Source organism: Stylophora pistillata, chromosome 3 (genome assembly GCF_964205215.1).
Source record: "Stylophora pistillata chromosome 3, jaStyPist1.2, whole genome shotgun sequence".
Lineage (NCBI taxonomy): Eukaryota > Metazoa > Cnidaria > Anthozoa > Scleractinia > Pocilloporidae > Stylophora > Stylophora pistillata.
The window spans coordinates 22,820,438-22,840,407 of NC_142521.1; the positions used below are offsets into that span (position 1 = coordinate 22,820,438).

A 19,970-nucleotide genomic window follows, 5' to 3' on the forward strand; every position below is an offset into this window, starting at 1 on the left:
CTATGGGCGGATTCATGCTGACGTCATTGTTTACATTTTTGCTCATTTGCATACGGCTTTGCGTAAAGAAGGAAGTATGTTAGATACAAATTGACTTCAGGCAGCTAAACAGCAAGAAAACCTTAGTACATGGTGAAATTTTTAGCTCTTTGGGTGTAATATTCAAGGAGAAATAGTCCATCAAAAACTGCAAAGCTTCTGGGTGGCAAAAGCGCTAATGAGCTCATACATTCTATGTAAAATTTTGAGTTTTTAAACCCGTGTTGCATCAGGCTCGTATTCATTGGCCGAGTAAATCGTACTTTGACCTGTCGATATTCAGAACTGATTTATTTTTAGCTCCATCAGAAACTGAATTGCTTATGCTAATGTGGCAAATATTGTAAACAAGGATTCCCCTATTCTCTAGAGCTTACGCTGAATAGTGCGAAGGCATTCCAGTTTGTTGATTTTGGAGGAAACACTCATGAAGCAGGACATTAGTTTGTAATGAACCGCTGTCCAGAAAATGAGCCCGCGCACAAATTAGGCTTTTTCGAAACAATAACGCAAAGAGCAACAACAGAAAACTGAAAACAATATCTACATATAAAAATTTAGTTTTGTGGAAATCAAAATTCAGGGGTTGAAGAACTGAAGAAAGAATTTTCAATTTTTTCGTCAGGCGGAACATAAGCATTTAGTCACCAGTCTCCAACTCGTCCTCTCGAGCTCTCCCTGAACTAAGCAACGCGCTTGAGGTTAATTATTTCTCGGCACTGCCTTGCATTTGGCGTTTGAGAAGAACCATTATAATTTAAAATCAGGTCTAAAGAGACCTCAGAATGGACGGGAGCAATAACGTGGTTGATGCCCAGTTGGTATGTAAAGCTATTATTCACTATGTGAGCTGAGAGGTGAAACACTTCAAACAAGCAGACATGCTGAGTTGAAATAGGTTGTTGCAGTGATGTCTATGATCTATTCAATACAGTTAAGAAGTCCTTATTTTCTGGCAGCGAGCACTTTCCGACTTGCAATATTTGAATAGTTGCCCTGAATTCGCGAGTGTGGATTTAGCGGATTGTTGTGGGCGTTTTAAGGGTAGTTAGTGATTAAAGTAGCGATACGTATTATGTAAGCAATTATATTCTGGATGTGAAGTTGCCCATTTCACCTCATGCAGTGGCGTGTTCGATGAAAGTAACTTGCTCTTACATTCCGAGGTAAATATCTATGAGGGGTCAACAAATAATTTATAAGCTACACAAGTTTTACATTACAGAATTTGAAACAGAATTTTGGCGTCGATGACCCCTCATACGTATCAACGCAGTTTGTCTTTGCACGTCGGGATTTTCAGTCACGTTACGTGACAAACTCGTCAAATGTTGCGGCAGTCATTGTTACTGGAATGACAATAAAAAAATAAGCTTTAAAACATTTCACATTCCTGATTAAATAATGAAGTGAATATTTGATGAGATTTATGTCGGTCTGGTGTGACTCGGCAGAAAGTGTTCTTCGACGAAAGCCCGCCTATGAGCGGCCGTCACCACCAATCAGACCTGAAAAGAATTCAGGCCTGTACGGGATTCGAACCACTGACCTCTGCGATACTAGTGCAGCGCTCTACCAATTGAGCTAACAAGCCAACTGGGAGCAGGCCATCAAATTAATTCGACATAAACCCGTAGATGATAAATCAAACAACAAACATATGAAATACATATATATGAACTGCGGTTATGAAACGTATATGTGCACGATCGTTCGCAGTAAAGCACTATTTAAGCAATAGTGAAAATCAGACCTGAAAAAAATTCAGGCCTGTACGGGATTCGAACCACTGACCTCTGCGATACTAGTGCAGCGCTCTACCAATTGAGCTAACAAGCCAACTGGGAGCAGGCCATCAAATTAATTCGACATAAACCCGTAAGATGATAAATCAAACAACAAACATATGAAATACATATATATGAACTGCGGTTATGAAACGTATATGTGCACGATCCTTCGCAGTAATGGCGAAATTATCTCCTGTCTGATCCTTTCCATCGAGTTTTTAATAGGTCAAATTTAACGGTAAATGTAGGGGTCTTAGTTTCGGTAACCTCGAAAACTAAGACCCCTCTTAGTTTTCGTAATTACGAAAACTAACTCCCCCACCAAACTATTCTGTAAAATGTCTACAAAGTCAAATTACGACCATGGACATAAAATTAAGAACCCACAGAAAGCTCATATTCGATCAATCGAGCAAAAACACTGCTGTACTTGGAATATGGGAAAGCGTTAACATCGATTTTATCCGTTTCCGAAAATTACCGACACCGGAAATCGCGACCAGGTATTCCTTGCGACTCCCAAAGGTTTGTTGTCCTGGCCGCTGCCGATCACTTCTTGCGTAAAAACTTACGAAACCTGTGAAGTGGAACTAGGGTGGCTACTGTTGCTTGCCGATATTATCCATCGGCAAAACGTAGAAGTTAGTAAATGTGACCGATTCTGCCTGGGAAATTTTATTGTCTGGAGCTTGGACTTGTCAGGAGAGTTTCCTTGACAGGTGGATTACACCCCATGTTGTGAAACCATTTGTGAAGACATCATGTTTTTACTTCGCTTTTTTTGTCACATTCCTTCGCTTCGCGATGTTACAGTAACAAGGGAAATCTAACTGGATTTATTATTGAATATGAGCTTTGTGTAGGCTCTTAAATTTAAGGTGCCCATAATGTCCAAAAATGTTTTTCGCTCATCTAATTCTACATTTCATCAAATGAACTTCTGCGAAAAAAATTTCGATTTGGATAAAACGCAATTTTTTTATAAGTTTTGAAAGACATTCAAATTTGCCACCATTTTGGTCCAGCATTCGCACCAGTCTTCCTCGGTGAGTCGTGACATAGGTTAAGGAACACGTGATTTTAGGTTGTGACTATCTGACTTGAAAACAAGTGGGAATTTGCTTCAGAGTGGTCACAATATCGTAAACGACCCCCACTCGACCAGTGTATTTATATGTACTTTAAGGTCAAGTGAGGTTCCTGAACCTACGTCACAGACATCAGTCACGTGGTCATTTTGAGCACGTTATTCTTGTGATCAGCGGCAGGGGTCGACCGCAAGAAAATACAATTTTGAACTTTGTAAAAATTCGTAAAAAAATCGCGTTTTATCCAAATCGAAAAAATTTTTCACCGAAGTTCATTTGGTGAAATGTAGAATTAGATGAGCGAAAAACGTTTTTTGACATTATGGGCACTTTTAATGTCTACGTGCAATCTGCCAAAACCTAGAGCGTGTGCATAAGTTATTGAGCACTGTCACAGGTAACGCAATCTCGATCGCAGAGACACGTAGAAAAACATCCATCTCCAATGGAAAACCAATTTTATGATTTAAAGGGTAAACAACAAAATTAAAGATCAATTGGGTAAGGCATATTTTCAGTGTACAATTATACGTAGGTAGTGTACGGCTTTCATTGTCTTTATAAAGCCACAATGCTGAGAATAGATGTTAGAAGCGGATCGTCTAGCACGCTACGATTGTAGTTTTTGGTTGTTTTACGGATTATAGTCTTTGAACGGTCGTAATTCGACTTTGTAGACATTTTATAGACTGGTTTGGTGGGGGTCGTAGTTTTCGTAGTTACGAAAACTAAGAGGGATCTTAGTTTTCGAGATTACGAAAACTAAGGGAAGGTACGTTTTTATTGGGGGGGGGGGGGGTGGTGGGTGGGCCGGGGTATTCTAGACATTTTTGGCCAAAAAAAGTCGTGGCCCTCCCGCTTTCCAGATTGGATAAATGCATGACCCTTCATAAATGCCTAAACAAAAGGATCTGACCCTCCCCCCACCTCCTCCAAGACAAAAATTACCGTAAGTGAAAATAACTGACCGGAAGTGTTGCTCGCATAACCGTGTCTGGGAAAAAAGCAGTTAATTTCGTGGCGTTGCACGGTGAAAACTTGAAAATGGGCAAGGATGTGCGAGGAATAGAAAGAGGGAAATGCGCTTTTGGAGAGTGCGAGGATTTCATGAGGTCAAATGGTAGGCCTAGCCACAAGTTTTCGATGAATCCCAAAAAGTTGCCGATAAAAGTGTCTAAAAGTTGCCAAAAAGTTGCTATTTTTTAAAAAAGTTGCCGAGAAATTGCTGAATTTCCAAAAATTGCCGAAAAGTTGCCAAAAATTTTCTGCTTTTCGTACCTTTTTTGGGTGTTAAAGATTAAAAATTCGCACATTGCTTCTTATCAAAACTTTATTTGTCAAAGTCCAATGATGATATCAGAGATTCTTTCCATTTCACTTGATCAACAAATAGTCACTGTAATTGTCCGCCATCTTGAAAAACGTGCAACGTGATATCGCTGACTGTCATGTATGGCAATACCGCTGGCCATTATTCATAGATATGTAATTGTTGAGTCATTGTTTGTTAACAAAAACATATTAAAATCCCGTGGCAGAGATTGAAGATCCAACATGGCGTCAGTATTATGAATATGCAACTTGGTGTTAGGAGTGGGATTACGAGCGCCACTGAATAAAAAAACAAGATGGCTGAAGGATACGCCAGATCGTCGTTCAACTGGCCAAGAATGAACTGGGCTGCTGCGGACCTGAGCAAAAAATGGGAGAGATTTTACCAATACTGCGAATTCACGTTAATTCGGAGGACCGCTCAGCAAATGCAATAAGAAGGAAAAAATATGCAATGTACAACTACTACATATAGCGAGCCTAGAAATGAATGGCATCAGAGACAAGCAAAAAACGTATGAAAATGATGAATGGTGGGAAGTTGTCGAAGTGGGCAACAATACCCTGCATTGTCAACTTGACACTGGTGCCTATGCGAGTGTAATTAACACCACTCAGCTCAAGCAAGTAGCACCCAATGCCCAGATCAAACGAACCAAGGAGACACTGGTGTCATACAGCCAACACCGAATCACACCAAAGGGTTACGTCACTCTTCCTATAAGATTCAAGGACAGGGAGTTAAACGTGAACTTCTATGTCATAGACAGTAAGCAGAAGCCAATATTGTCAGGCAAAGCTTGTCAAGCACTCAACTTGGTTCAGCGAGTACATAACCTACAGACACATCTTGATACAGACCTAAAAGAGCTACTTGATCAGTACCCAGATTTACAAAGTGCATCCGGAGCCATACCTGGAACCTACTCTATCAAGATTGACCCCAAAGCAACACCTGTAGTGCATGGGCCTCGCAGACAACCTGCAGCACTCCTTCCCAAGATCATCGCGAAGCTCAAAGAGATGGAAAAGGAAGGACACCTAGCCAAAGTATCACAGCCTATTGACTGGGTTAACTCCATGGTAGTGTCGAATCGAGGTGAGAAGATCAGGATCTGCTTTGACCCAAGAGATCTTAATAAAGCAGTGAAACGAGAACATTATCCAATCCCTACTGTAGAAGAAATTGTAGCAAAGATACCAGAGGCAAAAGTGTTCACAGTCCTAGATGCTAAAAGTGGGTATCTCCAGATAAAACTTGACTACGAGTCCAGTTTACTAACAACGATGAACACCCCAATAGGCAGATACAGATGATTAAAACTATCATTTGGAATCAAATCAGCTCCAGAACTGTATCAAAGGGCCATGGATGGAATGTTGGAAGAAATTAATCATGCATATGCCATCATGGATGACATACTCGTCGCTGGACGTGACATTGCCCACCATGATTCAGTCCTCGAAGCAGTTCTTAATCGCGCCAGAACCTACAACCTCAAGCTAAACTTTGCAAAGGTCAGAGTACGGAAACAGCAAGTTCAATATGTGGGCCACATTATCTCAGCAGAAAGCCTCAAGCCAGATCCAGAAAAAGTAAGAGCTATGAAGGACATGCCGCCTCCTGAAACGAAAGAAGACGTGCGTCGGTTCCTAGGATCTATTCAGTATTTGGCCAAATTCCTCCCCATGCTGGCAGAAGTCGAAACACCACTGCGGGAACTAACCAGAAAAGATGTACTCTTCCACTGGGATGAGATGTACTCTTCCACAAGATGTACTCTTCCACAAGCAGCTGCGTTTCAAAAGCTTAAAGATATGTGTTGTGAAGCCCCAGTGCTAGCCTACTATGACGTCAGAAAAGATGTGACCATACACTGTGACGCCAGCAAGAGCGCAGTGGGTGCTGTCCTACTGCAAGATGGAAAGCCGATAGCCTATGCATCCCGAAAACTTGGAGCATCAGAACTTAATTGGGCACCAATAGAGAAGGAAATGCTGGCAATCGTGTTCAGTACACAGAAATTCAGAGAGTATATTCTGGGAAAAGAGACTTTGGTCCAGACTGACCATAAACCCCTAGAAATGATACTGCGCAAGCCCATAGCAACAGCACCATTACGATTCCAGGCAATGACGCTGAAAGTAAGTGGCTATGATCTAAAAGTGGAATATCTTCCAGGCAAGAATCAAATCCTCGCAGACACCCTCAGCCGAGCAAGTCTAAATGAGGCACCACCGGAAGAAGAAGGGATACAAGTAAACATGTTGAAAAGAATCTCGATTTCTGAACCGAAGTATGCAGAACTTCAACAAGACACAGCAAATGAGCTCCACGAGCTGTATGCTATGATTCAAGCTGGTTGGCCAGAAACTAAGCAACAAGTCCCACACAGGATCCGCCAATACTGGGACACCCGGGATGAGCTTGCTATACTGGATGGAGTAACGTACCGAGGAATGAGAATAATACTGCCCCCGTCGACGTGGCCAGCCATGCTGGAGATAATACATGGAACACACCTGGGAATTGTAAAGTGTAAGCAAAGAGCCAAGGAAGCCCTCTACTGGCCCGGCATGAGTGCGCAGATAGAAGAAAACGTGAAGGACTGTACCATATGTCATATGCCCCTGCACAGCAGAAAGAGCCCCTGATACCAAGCCTTGTCCCAGACCTGCCTTGGGAAATGGTCGCTTCGGACATATTTACCTTTCAAGGTGAACATTACCTGTTGCTAGTTGATTATTATTCTAAGTTCATCGAGATGACCAAACCGAAGGATCTCACATCCCAGGTGACCGTTGGAGTCCTAAAAGAATATTTCAGTTGGCATGGCATCCCCGCAAAGCTGGTCACTGACTGTGGCAGCCAGTACACAAGTAAAGAATTTGAGACCTTTGCTAAAAGCTACAGCTTTGAACACATCCTGGTAAGCCCAAAGCACCCCAAGGCGAATGGAGAAGCGGAGGCCGCAGTCAAAACAGTGAAGTCTCTATGGAGAAAGAACAAATACAAGAAAAAAGCACTCCTTGAGTACCGAGCGTCCCCGTTTCCAGGAATTGACCTGTCCCCGTCACAGCTCTCTACGGGACGCAGACTACGAACAACACTACCAATAGCACGTAGCCCACTAGAACCTGAAACACACAACACCCAGAGGATAAAGGCAAGAATGAAACATAGCAAGGATAAGCGAAAGTACCGCCAGGGTACCAAAGAACTACCGCCACTCAGATCAGGTGATCATGTCAGAGTCAAACCGGAGCCAGGGTTAAAGGAATGGAGAGCGGCAACAGTGGTGCAGAAACATGCCCTGCCTAGGTCATATGTAGTAGACATGGGCGGCCAAAGAATCAGACGTAACCAAATAGCTCTGAGAAACGACTCAAAAAAGTCCCATATGGGATACCTAAAACGTCGAGGAAACATCGCACAGCAGACAGAGCCTGAGCTAGACAAATCACATGCAGGACCCACATTCCCAGCAAGCCCACAAATGGAGATTTCACCACAGGGATCCCACTTAAGTCCTTCAGCTGCTGAGGAAATCCTAGCTGGAGATGTACCACCTTCATCATACATAGCGGAAGCCAAAGACCAGCCCTTGTATACAACCCGAAGTGGAAGACTAGTCAAAAATCCAGTCAGACTAGACCTGTAACCAGTTGTTCGGAAACAAGAGACAGTTTGGGACATGAATAATGATAAACACTGATTGATGTTGAGATAACTGTTCTTTTATTTTTTTTTTTTCTCTCTCTTTTCTGTTTCCTCAAGTGTGATGTGAAGGAGGGGGGATGTTATGTATGGCAATGCCGCTGGCCATTATTCACAGTTATGTAATTGTTGAGTTATTGTTTGTTAACAAAAACACATTAAAACCAGGTGGCAGAGATCGAAGATCCAACATGGCGTCAGTATTATGAATATGCAACTCTGACCTCGTGATAAGGCATCACAAAAATTAACTCATGGGGGGGCCCTAATTATTGTATTTTAGAATAAATTTAATAAATAAATGTCCATCGAAAACTGACAAATGTGGCTCAAAACGTGAAGAAAGAGGCTTCAGAGAACCTCAAAAAGCCCAAAGTTGCTGAAAATTCTAAAAGTTGCCAAAATTCTAAAAAGTTGCCAAAAATCTCAAAAGTTGCCGAAAAGTTGCCGAGCAACTTGTGGCTAAGCCTATCGGAAGGAGTAGCTCAAGTAACGAATCGTCACCGGACACTAATTTTATACCAGAGTCCCGCGCGGAAACATTACCGACGTCAAAATATGGACGAAAGCGGGCACGGGTCGAGAGAAACAATTTACGTCAGTTGGGACAAGATAGCTTAACAAATAATTAAAAGTTTTTGGTTACAATTTGACTTTATGTTTCGACGGATTCGATTTTAGGGTGTCTTAGTTTTCGTGAGCATGTAAAGATGAAACAATTTTAATGTAATAGAAAAATCCGAGCCCCAGATGGGACTTGAACCCACGACCCTCCGTGATCTAGTCGGATGCTCTAACCACTGAGCTACTGGAGACCCTATGGTGAGCAAGGGTCAATTTGTGGGCCTCGACTGGAACCGCATCGCGCGGCTACACAGCCAAGTATTAGTTAGCGCCTGTGAAACTCACTAACAGCATCACGCTGTCACATTAAAGCATATCAAGATGCGGCCAACCAACCTCCAAAGTTTTCGTAATCTCGAAAACTAAGACGGGTCTCAGGTCTTAAGTCTTCGTTTTCTCGAGTCTTAGTTTTCGTAACACTCTATGACAGACCACTCTTTGTTTTCTGTTCGACAAGAAGCTGGCATACCAGTTGACAATGTGTGGGTCTGAATGGCTCTGTATTAATTGCTCTATCAATAAGTTGTGCTTGACTCTGTCAAAGGCTTTTGAAAAATCCACTGTAAACAGTCTGACCACCCGGTTATTGTTACTATCTAAAGCTTGGAGAAACTCATGCTGTATTTTAAGAAGGGCGTTTGTACAACTGCCTCCTGATCTGTACGCAAACTGGTCATTATTCAAGTACATCTCCACATTTTCTTTACCAAAGGTATTATACACAACTCGTTCAAAAGCCCTCGCAATTAACGGTGTAACGCTGATTCCCCTAAAGTCCTGGAGCTGGACTGGTATATCTACTTTGGGTAGCGGATAAACATTAGCTTGCTTCCAGGCACTGGGCCACCTTTGAGTTGACAAGGATAGGTTCCAGATTGCTTGCACTACGCGTGCCAATAGTACGGTGGCCCAGAAGGGACAACGCTTCTACTTGAAAATGTAGTGTCGTTCTGTAAAAATGTAACTGTTCTTTTAAGAATTAAACATCTTTCCTTAGAATTCTGCCATCGTTCCTTGTCTATCTGCGACCGTTCCTTAGAAATATAGCTGTTCTATGGAAACAGTGGCGAGATTCTTCCGTAGAAATCTAGCCCTGTCGTAGTATAAGCCGTCGCTGTTCCGTAGAAATGTAGCTCATCCGTAGAACTCTTTGCCTCTTCCGTAGAGAACTTCAGCGCTTCCGTAGAAATGGAACGCTTCCGTGGAAAGTTCAAACCTGTGCGCGCGCATTACGATGGCTGGGCACTGGGCGCACCCCCCCTATTGAAGGCCCGGGATTTCTTAGGGGGAGGGGGGGGGTCAAAGCTACATATTTCCTGGGGGGGTTGAATCATATTTCCTGGAGGGGGTCGGCATATATTTCCGGGAGGGGTCAAACCATGTCATTGATTGCGCGCGGCTCCCACGCACGTTTCGTGGGGCAGAGCTCCATACCCATGGAATATGGTCAACCTCTTTTCGTTTGGTTGTCACGTGACTGACCGAGCGAACGTGCCCTCTTTCATGTATGCTATCACGGAAATACTTTAAGCATCATGGGATGCAATAAACCACGAGGTCTGTTGTTATACAGTACCTAACACCTTCAGATTGCGTGGGTAGGGTAGGGGAGACTATCAAAGCTAAGGGAGGGGTGTCTCAGGTGAGTCTTGGAAAATGCACATTCTTTTATGTTATCATTAATATTTCGCACTTGGGAGCTCCGCTTTTAAGCTTTGCTAAATCTATCTATTATATTATCTATATCTAAATTGTATAAATCTATATATTATATTATTCCCGGTTAGCTCAATCGGTTAGAGCGCTTTATTGTTGTGCGGGAGGTCGAGGTCGATGGTTCGAGCCCCGGCCGGACCAACACTCAAGGTCTTAAAATAACTGAGGAGAATGCGCTACCTTTCTATAATATCAAGAAATGGATAGACATTCTAGTCTTCTCGGATAAAGAACCCACTCACGAGATTACTGTGATGTGGTCTGGCCTGTTTACTGGGAATTGGGGGGAGGGGGCATCTTCAAATACGTTTCCTTCGATTGTTTGTAAACTGCTGATGCAGTCCGGCCAAAGTACCCCGAAAAGTGTTGTGATGCGCATTTGATCATATCCACATGTTAATTTGCGCAATATAAATATTAAATTATTTTTATTATTATATGTTTGCCGAACAAGAGGGGTTGAACCATATATTTCATCTGGTTGACGGCTCCAAAATAACTGTAATTTGAGTAGCACAGATGTTTAGTTTCTTAATTAACACCATTGATTGAGGTAACTTTGAACGAACTTTCATTGATTATCACTTAGCAACGACTAATGGGACATCCGATTAGACGTTCTATTACGTGATATCCCCATAACACTAGGGCCCCACCTTTTCACGAGAGTTTTTACATACCCGTTGTAAGACGAATGAGAGACTTTTGATTTAAAAACGCTTTGCTTTAACATACGTCGAGTCTACTGTACGAGAGTATTAATAGGTCAAAAAAACCCTCGTAAACGGGGCAAAGTTTACGAAAATAAATTCCCTAAAATTACCGCAGTTACAAGCAGCATCTCTACGAGTACCACACGCGAAATAGATCGAGTCAATCAGCTCTCGAAACCTGCCGGACATGCTGGCTTCCTATTTTAGTACTTGGTTTTGATTGCTTTTGATTTCCCTGTTGTTACACATGTTCCATACTCTTCCGGTGACAAAGTGCCATCCCGCTGGCAGAACACAGAAATGGAGCCGTATATTTCACACGGCTGTAAAAATAAACAAAATGATGTTCTATTACGAAACCTCATCAAATTTGCTGCTACTGGGGTTCCTGATTGGTGTCCAGTTGACCTCAAAACAGACTGCAAAAACGCAAACCTCGAAAACTCAGACCTTGGACACACTGACTTCTAAACGTAGTCTATTACTCGAAAAATCTCAAGGCTCTTGGTGCTGCTCCTGTGTAAACAATTCTCTTGGTGTTTTTTCCTAGTAATGACATGCGAGACAGGCGAGACGTGACAACATTTCCGGTGTGCATTTACATTGTCACAAGAAGTTGTCACAATAGTATTCTGAAGGTGGTTATAGGTGGTTTAAGATGGGGTTAGGTGGTGGTTGTAGGTGGTTTTAGGGGCCGACCATTTAACTTTTGAGGGGGGTGGGTGCTTTCTGGTGATCAAGAAATTTTTTTCTAGCAATCTGCTGTGCAGGATATTTTTTTCCGAATTTTTGGTACAATTTTTTCTGTTAGATTTGGGCTGCATGGAATTTTTTCCTTCCAAGAAGCGCTTGCAGGAAATTTTTTTTCAAAATCACCCACCCCCCTCCCCTCAAGAGTTAAATGGTCGGCCCCTTAGGTCATTCCTTCTTTTAGTACTTACACCTGCACGTAACTAGTGTCACAGTTCAGCACTCATAGTAAAAGCTAGTAGAATCTATATATATCTTGATACATAACCTGGATGATACAAATGACTAAGTATCATGTATTCATCTTCAATACTTTGAGTTTGCTTACAAAGCAAATTAGGAATCCAGTTTCCTGAAAAACAGTTTTTGTGCTGAACATGCGAGACATGGAACAACATTTCCGGTGTGCAATTAAATTGAAATTTGTGAACACAATTGTCACAAATTGTCTCTGAAGGTGGATGTTGTAGGTGGTTTTAGATGGTTGTAGGTGAATGTGGGTGGTTTTAGGTCCTTCCTTGTTTTAGTGTTTACGCTGTATTTTGAAGCCGAACACTCAGCTGTTCTCTCCTACTCCAACTTCTGATCCTCCTTCCTTCTCTAATAGATCTTAAAGTGTGTTACGTTTCGACAAGCTAAATGGAAATTGTTTTATCGACCACAGATCCGCAAAGCATTGTACTAGAGGACAAATGATTGCAGCATGACGGGTGTTTCGAAAACTAAGACCATCGAAAACGAAGACCTAAGACCCAAGACCTGTCTTAGTTTTCGAGATTACGAGAACTAAGACCCCCTAAAATCGAATCCGTTGAAATATAAATTAAAATTGTAACCAAAACAGGTTTAATCTGTCAAATTATCTCCTGTCTGATCCTTTCTACCGAGTTTTAAATCAGATTTAACGGTAAATTTAGGGGTCTTAGTTTTCGTAATCTCAAAAACTATAAGACCCCTCTTAGTTTTAATTACGAAAACTAAGACCCTCACCAAACCAGTCTGTAATATGTCTACAAAGTCAAATTACGACCGTGGACATTCAATTAAGAACCCACAGAAAGCTCATATTCGATCAATCGAGCAAAAACACTGGTGTACTTGCAATATGTGGTTTGCACGATACGTCACTGCCGCCATGTTGGTGGACGTAAACAATACATATCTCATTAGCTTCTTCTGTTGGGAAAGCGCTAACATCGATTTTATCTGTTTCCGAACAAAGGAGTTAATCACTGACACCGGAAATCGCGACCAGGTATTCCTTGCGACTCCCCAAGGTTTGTTTTCCAATTTGTCTTGGCCGCTGCCGATCACTTCTTGCGTAAAAACTTACAAAACGTGTGAAGTGGAACTAGAGTGGCTCCTGTTGCTTGCCGATATTATCCGTCGGCAAAACGTAGAAGTCAGTAAAAGTGACCGATTCTGCCAGGGAAATTTCATTGCCTGGAGGACTTGTCAGGAGAGTTTCCTTGACAGCTGGATTACACCTCATGTTGTGAAACCATTTGTGAAGTCATCACGCTTTTTCTTTGCTTTTTTTGTCACATTTCTTCGCTTCGTGATGTTACATTTACACGGGAAATCTAACCGGGGGCGCTTTCCATTTGACCAAAATTTTCTAGATTTCCGGTCTGAAATCGAATGGAACCGGGAAAAGTTCCAGGATAAGTTTTCGAAAATTTAGGAATACGTTTTGAGTGTGCCCTCTTGGATACGGTGGGACGCGTTCCATTCGGCCTCCGAAAATACCGACATTTTGAACTGGTGATTTTTGTTTAATGGAAAGCGCCCCGGAGTTATGATCGAGCATGAGCTTTCTGTGGGCTTTTATTTAATGTCCACGTGCAATCGCCAAAACCACGCGCGTGCGCAGAAGTTATCAGCGCTGTCACAGGTAACGCAATCTCGATCGATCGCAGAGACACGTAGAAAATCACTGGAAAGCCAATTTTATAATTTAAAGGATAAAAAACAAAATTAAAGATCAATTGGGGTAAGGCATATTTTCAGTGCACAATTATACGTAGGTAGTGTATGGCTTTCATCGTCTGTATAAAGCCAAAATGCTGAAAATATGTCTGTAAATTGTTAGAAGAAGCGGATCGTCTAGCACGCGTACGATTGTAGTTTTTGGTTATTAAAATTAGACATCATATTTATACAGGATAGCCCCTTCAGTGTAGTAAACACTAGTATCAACGGGGTCCTGTTACCCAACCATCCCACCCCAGGGGAGGACATCCATCACACAGTAATCTCGTGCGTGGGAAATTGACGTCTCCTGCCCCAAACCCTGCAGGAGACGGGACCTCCATTTATTCGTCCCTATCCGCGAAGACTAGAATATCTAATCATTTCTCGATGTTATAGAAAGGTAGCATATTCTTCTCAATTATTTTAAGACCCTGAGTGTTGGTCCCTGAGTGGTTGTTTTACGGATTATAGTCTTTGAACGGTCGTAATTCGACTCACGGTAGACATTTTACAGACTGGTTTGGTGGGGCTCTTTCGTAATCTCGGAAACTAAGACGGATCTTGGGTCTTAAGTCTTCGTTTTCGAGGGTCTTAGTTTTCGTAACACCCATTGCGTTACCTGTGACAGTGCCGAATAACTTATGTATACGCGCTAGGTTTTGGCGGATTGCACGTGGACATAAGAGCCTACAGAAAGCTCAGATACGATAATAAATCCGGTTAGATCTCCCGTGTTACTGAAACATCACGAAGCGAAGAAATGTGACAAAAAAAGCGAAGAATAAACGCGATGTCTTCACAAATGGTTCCACAACATGGGGTGTAATTCAGCTGTCAAGGAAACTCTCCTGACAAGTCCAAGCTCCAGACAATAAAATTTCCCTGGCAGAATCGGTCACTTTTACTGACTTCTACATTTTGCCGACGGATAATATCGGCAAGAAAAAGTAGTTCCACTTCATAAGTTTCGTAAGTTTTTACGCAAGAAGTGATCGGCAGCGGCCAGGAAAACAACCCTTGGCGAGTCGCAAGGAATACCTGGTTGCAATTTCCGATGTCGGTGATTAACTCCTTTGTTCGGAAACAGATAAAATCGATGTTAGCGCTTTCCCAACAGAAGAAGCTAATGAGATATGTATTTTGCAAAAAAATGTGTCAACGCGAGACCATTTTCAGTGCGAACGATTTTTTACCCACCAAAATTTTCGTAAGAGCCACTAAACTTCAAAGATGCCGTCAACTGAGAAAATATTTTGTCCCTTGACAAGATACTCTTTAAACTGGTCATCGTATTTCGAAATTAGACGTCGCGGTAGTAAGTTGTCGAATGACTCTTTCCCCAAACAGCAAAGAAGGGCGATTTAGCATCTCGGGGGGGCATTTTGCTTTGCGATCAGTCCTTAACCAGAAACGACATAAAAGAAAATGCACTGTCAATACCAAACCTAATATTTCGGTGTAGTGCGAACAGGGCCTTAAATCTTTGTTGGGAAGCAGATAAAATCGATGTTAGCGCTTTCCCATAATGCAAGTACAGAAATGTTTTTGCTCGATTGAGCGAATAATGAGCTTTCTGTGGGTTCTTAATTTCATGTCCACGGTCGTAATTCGACTTAGTCATTCCTTCTTTTAGTAATTACCGCGCTTCAAGCTGTTTGATAACGATCGCCAACCAGGAGGCAACATTGCCTACTAATAAAATAAAGAATTAAACTTAATCCATGGATGTAAGTCAAGATACATGTAAAAGAAGGTGGCATTTCGATCAACTATTTTATCGATCAGATATTCGAAAGAGGATAACTAAGTTGACATGATGAAATAATTAATGATTCACCAACTCAAACGCTGTAGGCTTCGAGCTGTTTGTGGACGATCAGCAATTCGGAAGCAAAGTTGGGTAATGAAAAAACTAAGGGTAAAAAGGATTCTTGAGACAGTTGTAAAGATATCTTGAAAATGTGGAGATTTTGCTGCGCTTTATGCGTATCGTATCAATAACCACCTACAGATGCAAAAAGCATTGTGAAACAGGGCAATGTACTGTTGTATTGTTTGACACCTAGAAGTAGGGGACAGTTTCAAAGATGAACTAAATGCGAATCATTTCGTCGAGCATAGGCTTACTTAATAGGTAGCATTTGGTATGGAAGTTGTTAAAAACCGAATTATTCTAACATTTGATGTTAAACTCACCTCGTAAATGCAGCGGTAATTAGTTATGACTTTCTCCAATTTAGCATACATCCTGTGTCACAAAATAGGCAGGAAAAGTTAGGTGATAAAGCATTGGTCAAGTCCTTACGGGATCACATTCGTGATAGAAAAGCTTGTAAAATCTTCTTGCTTTGCACGAAAGTTTTCGTATGGAAGCCTAATAAGGTCACGATTTTTTTATCACGGGGGCACGATCATTTGCACATTCACCGAAAACGACTTGACAGTCATTACTGAGGATCGCTTTCTTAATATTCGGCTTTTGGCGCAAAAAAAGAGCGCGGCAAAACCGTTGGTGGCATTTTCTGTCTACGATTTCTACAAAATTTTATGCTATCAGGCTTGTTTTCATTGCTGCGTGTGACCACAAAATATCCAAAATTTTCTATAGTGAATTACAAGGTATGCAACTGATTTTTACTACAAAACAAGAGGCTACGGGGAGCCTATGATTCTAGCCGAATTTGCAGTTTAGAAGGAACACGATATTGGCGTAAAATCTTCCAGTTTATAGCTGAAACAGTCACATATTATACCATTTATATTCCCCGAATTGAAGGCCTTGCTGACTTGAGTAAAATCTCCGATGAGTGCTTTTTATTGTTTGTTAACATGGAGCTGGAGTTATGGAGCAAGTTGATGCCATGATAAATTGGAAATACTAAATTCGCCAGTTAAACTGCGGAGACTAATGCAAGTGCCGCGGAAACGTCAACAGCATAGGAATAAGTCACTTCGTCACTTTGCGTGAGTCACGGAGAAATGCATTTAAATACGATTAAGGCATGGGTCGCACTTGGCAAAGTTTGGTGTGAATGTGGTCACTGGTGTAAAAATCTGTCATCGGGGCACATTGCCTAATGCGACCCTAACTTTTCCAGTACGCAAAAACTTTGAAAACCGGCCAAAACATCAAAGACGCTGTAGTGCTTGGGTGGGGCAGGTAGATTTCGGAAAACTCGGGCTAAACAATAGCTATCACAGCGGTAACTAACTGTCATCACTTGTCAGTAAACAGCAAACGACTCGACTGGTGGCGGAACTGACCAGGCATATGGCTCTCGAAGTAATCTTCGCTGACGTCGATTTCTCGCTCTCATCATAGCGGCATACAAATCAGTTAAACAGGCGTTAACCTAGTCTCCCTCGCAGCCGTTTTTTTTGGATGTCACGCAACGCTCCCCCACAAGAACGGCTGCTGACAACCAAACTACATTCCTTTCTCATCGTCCTTGCGGTTTGGTCGCGGTCTATTGAACACACCAATCACATACCAGAAAATCTGAATGACGTAAGGTTTCATCATCATCATCATCATCATGTTTATTTGTTCAAGCAGGTTGAATTTATTGGCAACTGTATAAGCTGATGTGGACCTGCTGTTTTCCCACCCAACCCCCGAATTATCGAGTGTTTCCGCACGTTGGTACAACGCAACAACAATAACAATAATATGACCACTTTCATCGGTAACATGGTCAAACACGAGCGGGAGTGCTTGATATATTAACGATTTCCCGGATCCTGTAGGCAACTTAACAAAAACATCTTCGTTCTCGACTAAAAACATCTTTCTCGACTAAAAAGTTCAAAATTTTCGAGCGTTAAGCTCGAAAATTTTGAACTTTGACGACGCTTTGCGAAAAGCATTTGTTTTCCTTTTTCAGCTCACTGCTCTCTCCCCATAGCACGTCGATAAACGTGTGTCTGGTTTATCAAAGTGTCATCTCTGACATTTTTTTCACCTTGTGCGACCCTGATAGTTGAAACCAAAAGTTTGCTTTCCGGTTGCGGTTTCAAATTTTCTGTGGTTTTTTTCCGGCAAAGTTGAAAACTTTGCCCAAGTGCGACCCATACCTAACTTTGTTTTCATTAGGTTTTCTCCCCCTTACATCTGATAACAAACCTCTGAAGTTTACTACCTCGGAACGATATACCACAGAAGACATTTTATGGCCCGTGATTTTTTTAATGATTGAAATTAAAGATATGTGGCAGTGACTGCCACAAGATTCTTTTCTTTCTTTTTTTTTTTCTCAGAAAAGTACGGTTGTTTTGTTCGCTAAAGTAATCTACGGATCGATCCAATCGCCAATGTTTATACAAGATGATTGAATAAATGAATCGAATTTAATCAATCAGCCAATAGCCTTCAACTGTTTCCGCGGTTGTTATTTTTCATCAGTGCGTTAACAATTAAGCGATTCACAGTTACTGTAGTAGCTTTTTTGCTCAAACTAAATATTTTTAATTTCACTCGAAAGATAAGTATAAACAGTAACCAGCCTGGTTATCGTTTATGCGCGGCCTAGCACTTTAAGCCTGAAACAATCTATTGCTTTATGTCAATAAAAACTGACACTTATCGCCCAACACATATCGCCTGCTTGTAAGCATTGCGGGCTAAATGAAAATAATACAGCCTTTAAGAAGAATAATCTACTAAAGATAGCATTTGTTGTGAAACATTACTGCATGTCTCATCTATTGTTGTCTGTTTTATTTGGTTTGATATAAATAAAACAGACGAACCCTAATTAAGAAATGACTTGGCATATATTCCTCCACATCATTAGTTTGTTGGGGAACTTAGTTCTTGAAGATTAAAGTTCATACTACAAACCAAATTTGATTGGTTGACACAGTAACTTATTTCCCAAAGATTTCATTAAAAACATATTTGAGATGTATATATATATATATGAGATTGGCCACACTCATCAGGCAACATCCTTGACTAATCTTTGATCATACGAAACAGGACTGTAGCAATAAAACAATGAATCACTCCTGTTGTCTTGAACTGGTTTCAAATAGTATATATACAAATATGTACATACACAGATGTTGAGAAGTTAAATAAGATGACTATGTTTTTATCCCTACAAGCCTGTTTCGTGATTGTTCACTCATATGAAATCCCCTTATGAGTAAGCAATCACAAAACAGGCTTGTAGGGATAAAAATGTAGTTGTCGTATTTTTCCACTCAACATATATCGTGCTATATGGAAAATCGAAAGGAAGACTTCCTATATGCATACATGCATACATAATATATATACATAAATATGTGTACATATATATTTATACATATGTGTTGGGTAGAGAAATACAAGAGTAATCACGAAACAGACTTGTAGGAATAAAAATGCAGTCATTGTATTTTTCTACCAACATAGATTGCACTCTATCTTTATGTATTGCAGGGCTCGACATTAACTTTTCAACTTACTAACCAAGTGGCTAGTGACATCTTAGATTTTTTTTAGATGTTATGACAATTGAAGTCTGTTTACTAGCCAAACTGGCTAGTAGAAATTGAAAACCATTACCCAAAACTGAATTTCTACTAGTCTGTGGCTGGTGGGCTATCGTTAGTGTTGAGCCCTGGTATTGAGCACTGTTATTCAGAAAGTTGAAGCTTAGATGATATCATAAATGTGGCCATCATTTGGGGTGGCTTTATAGCTTCACCTCTATTCTAGAATCAGCACTGCACTTAGGCCAAGGCAGTACTTCCTGCAGTAGTGCATAGATATATACATGTATATATATATGTATATGTATAAATATATATATATATTTTTATTTTGCGGGTAGAACGTATTTTGTAGAGCACTCGACTCAGTCGATTGAGGAGCAAATCATAACTTCACAGAAGATCAGGTTTATCAAGCAATCACCATTTATTGCTACAGACCTGTTACATATGGTACTGGACCACTCATCAGGCAATTTAACAGTTCAACAGAAACCTATATATATATTTAGTATAATTTCAGAGCTGAGCAAAGAGTTTCCAGCAATCTGATTGGTCGAGCAGTTCCTTATATGACGCTATATAAACCGCTCCGCGCGGTTTATATAAAATGTTAAAATGGAATGTTAATAAAATGTTACTAAAATGTTATGATGTTAGAAATTTCTCTGTTGCTTAGCTCTGAAATTATACTAAAACAATTATTCACCTCAGGTTCGGTGAATATTGTCGAATAATCCCCTCGACT

At 41.1% G+C, this 19,970-nt stretch overlaps 2 protein-coding genes across 3 annotated transcripts in view; both read left to right on the plus strand.

Moving 5' to 3' along the window:
• Nucleotides 1-688: 688 nt before the first annotated feature.
• Nucleotides 689-19,970, plus strand: part of LOC111335004 (uncharacterized) — a 35,415-nt gene continuing 16,133 nt past the window's right edge. The window contains exon 1 of one of the 2 annotated variants that reach the window (XM_088755301.1): nt 689-860. In XM_088755301.1, the coding sequence (XP_088611427.1) occupies nt 825-860 (36 nt within the window). In that variant the 5' untranslated portion in view covers nt 689-824. The remainder of the gene's footprint in view (nt 861-19,970) is intronic. The other variant, XM_022940833.2, reaches the window with a different exon arrangement.
• On the plus strand, nt 6,736-8,157 carry LOC111335014 (uncharacterized). The gene has a single exon (XM_022940844.2). The coding sequence runs from the start codon at nt 6,868-6,870 to the stop codon at nt 7,909-7,911; it is 1,044 nt and encodes a 347-aa protein (XP_022796579.2). The 5' UTR covers nt 6,736-6,867; the 3' UTR covers nt 7,912-8,157.

What these genes read in the sequence shown, in the direction of transcription:
- LOC111335014 (XM_022940844.2), top strand. Translation starts at nt 6,868, where the DNA reads ATGTCATATGCCCCTGCACAGCAGAAAGAGCCCCTGATACCAAGCCTT.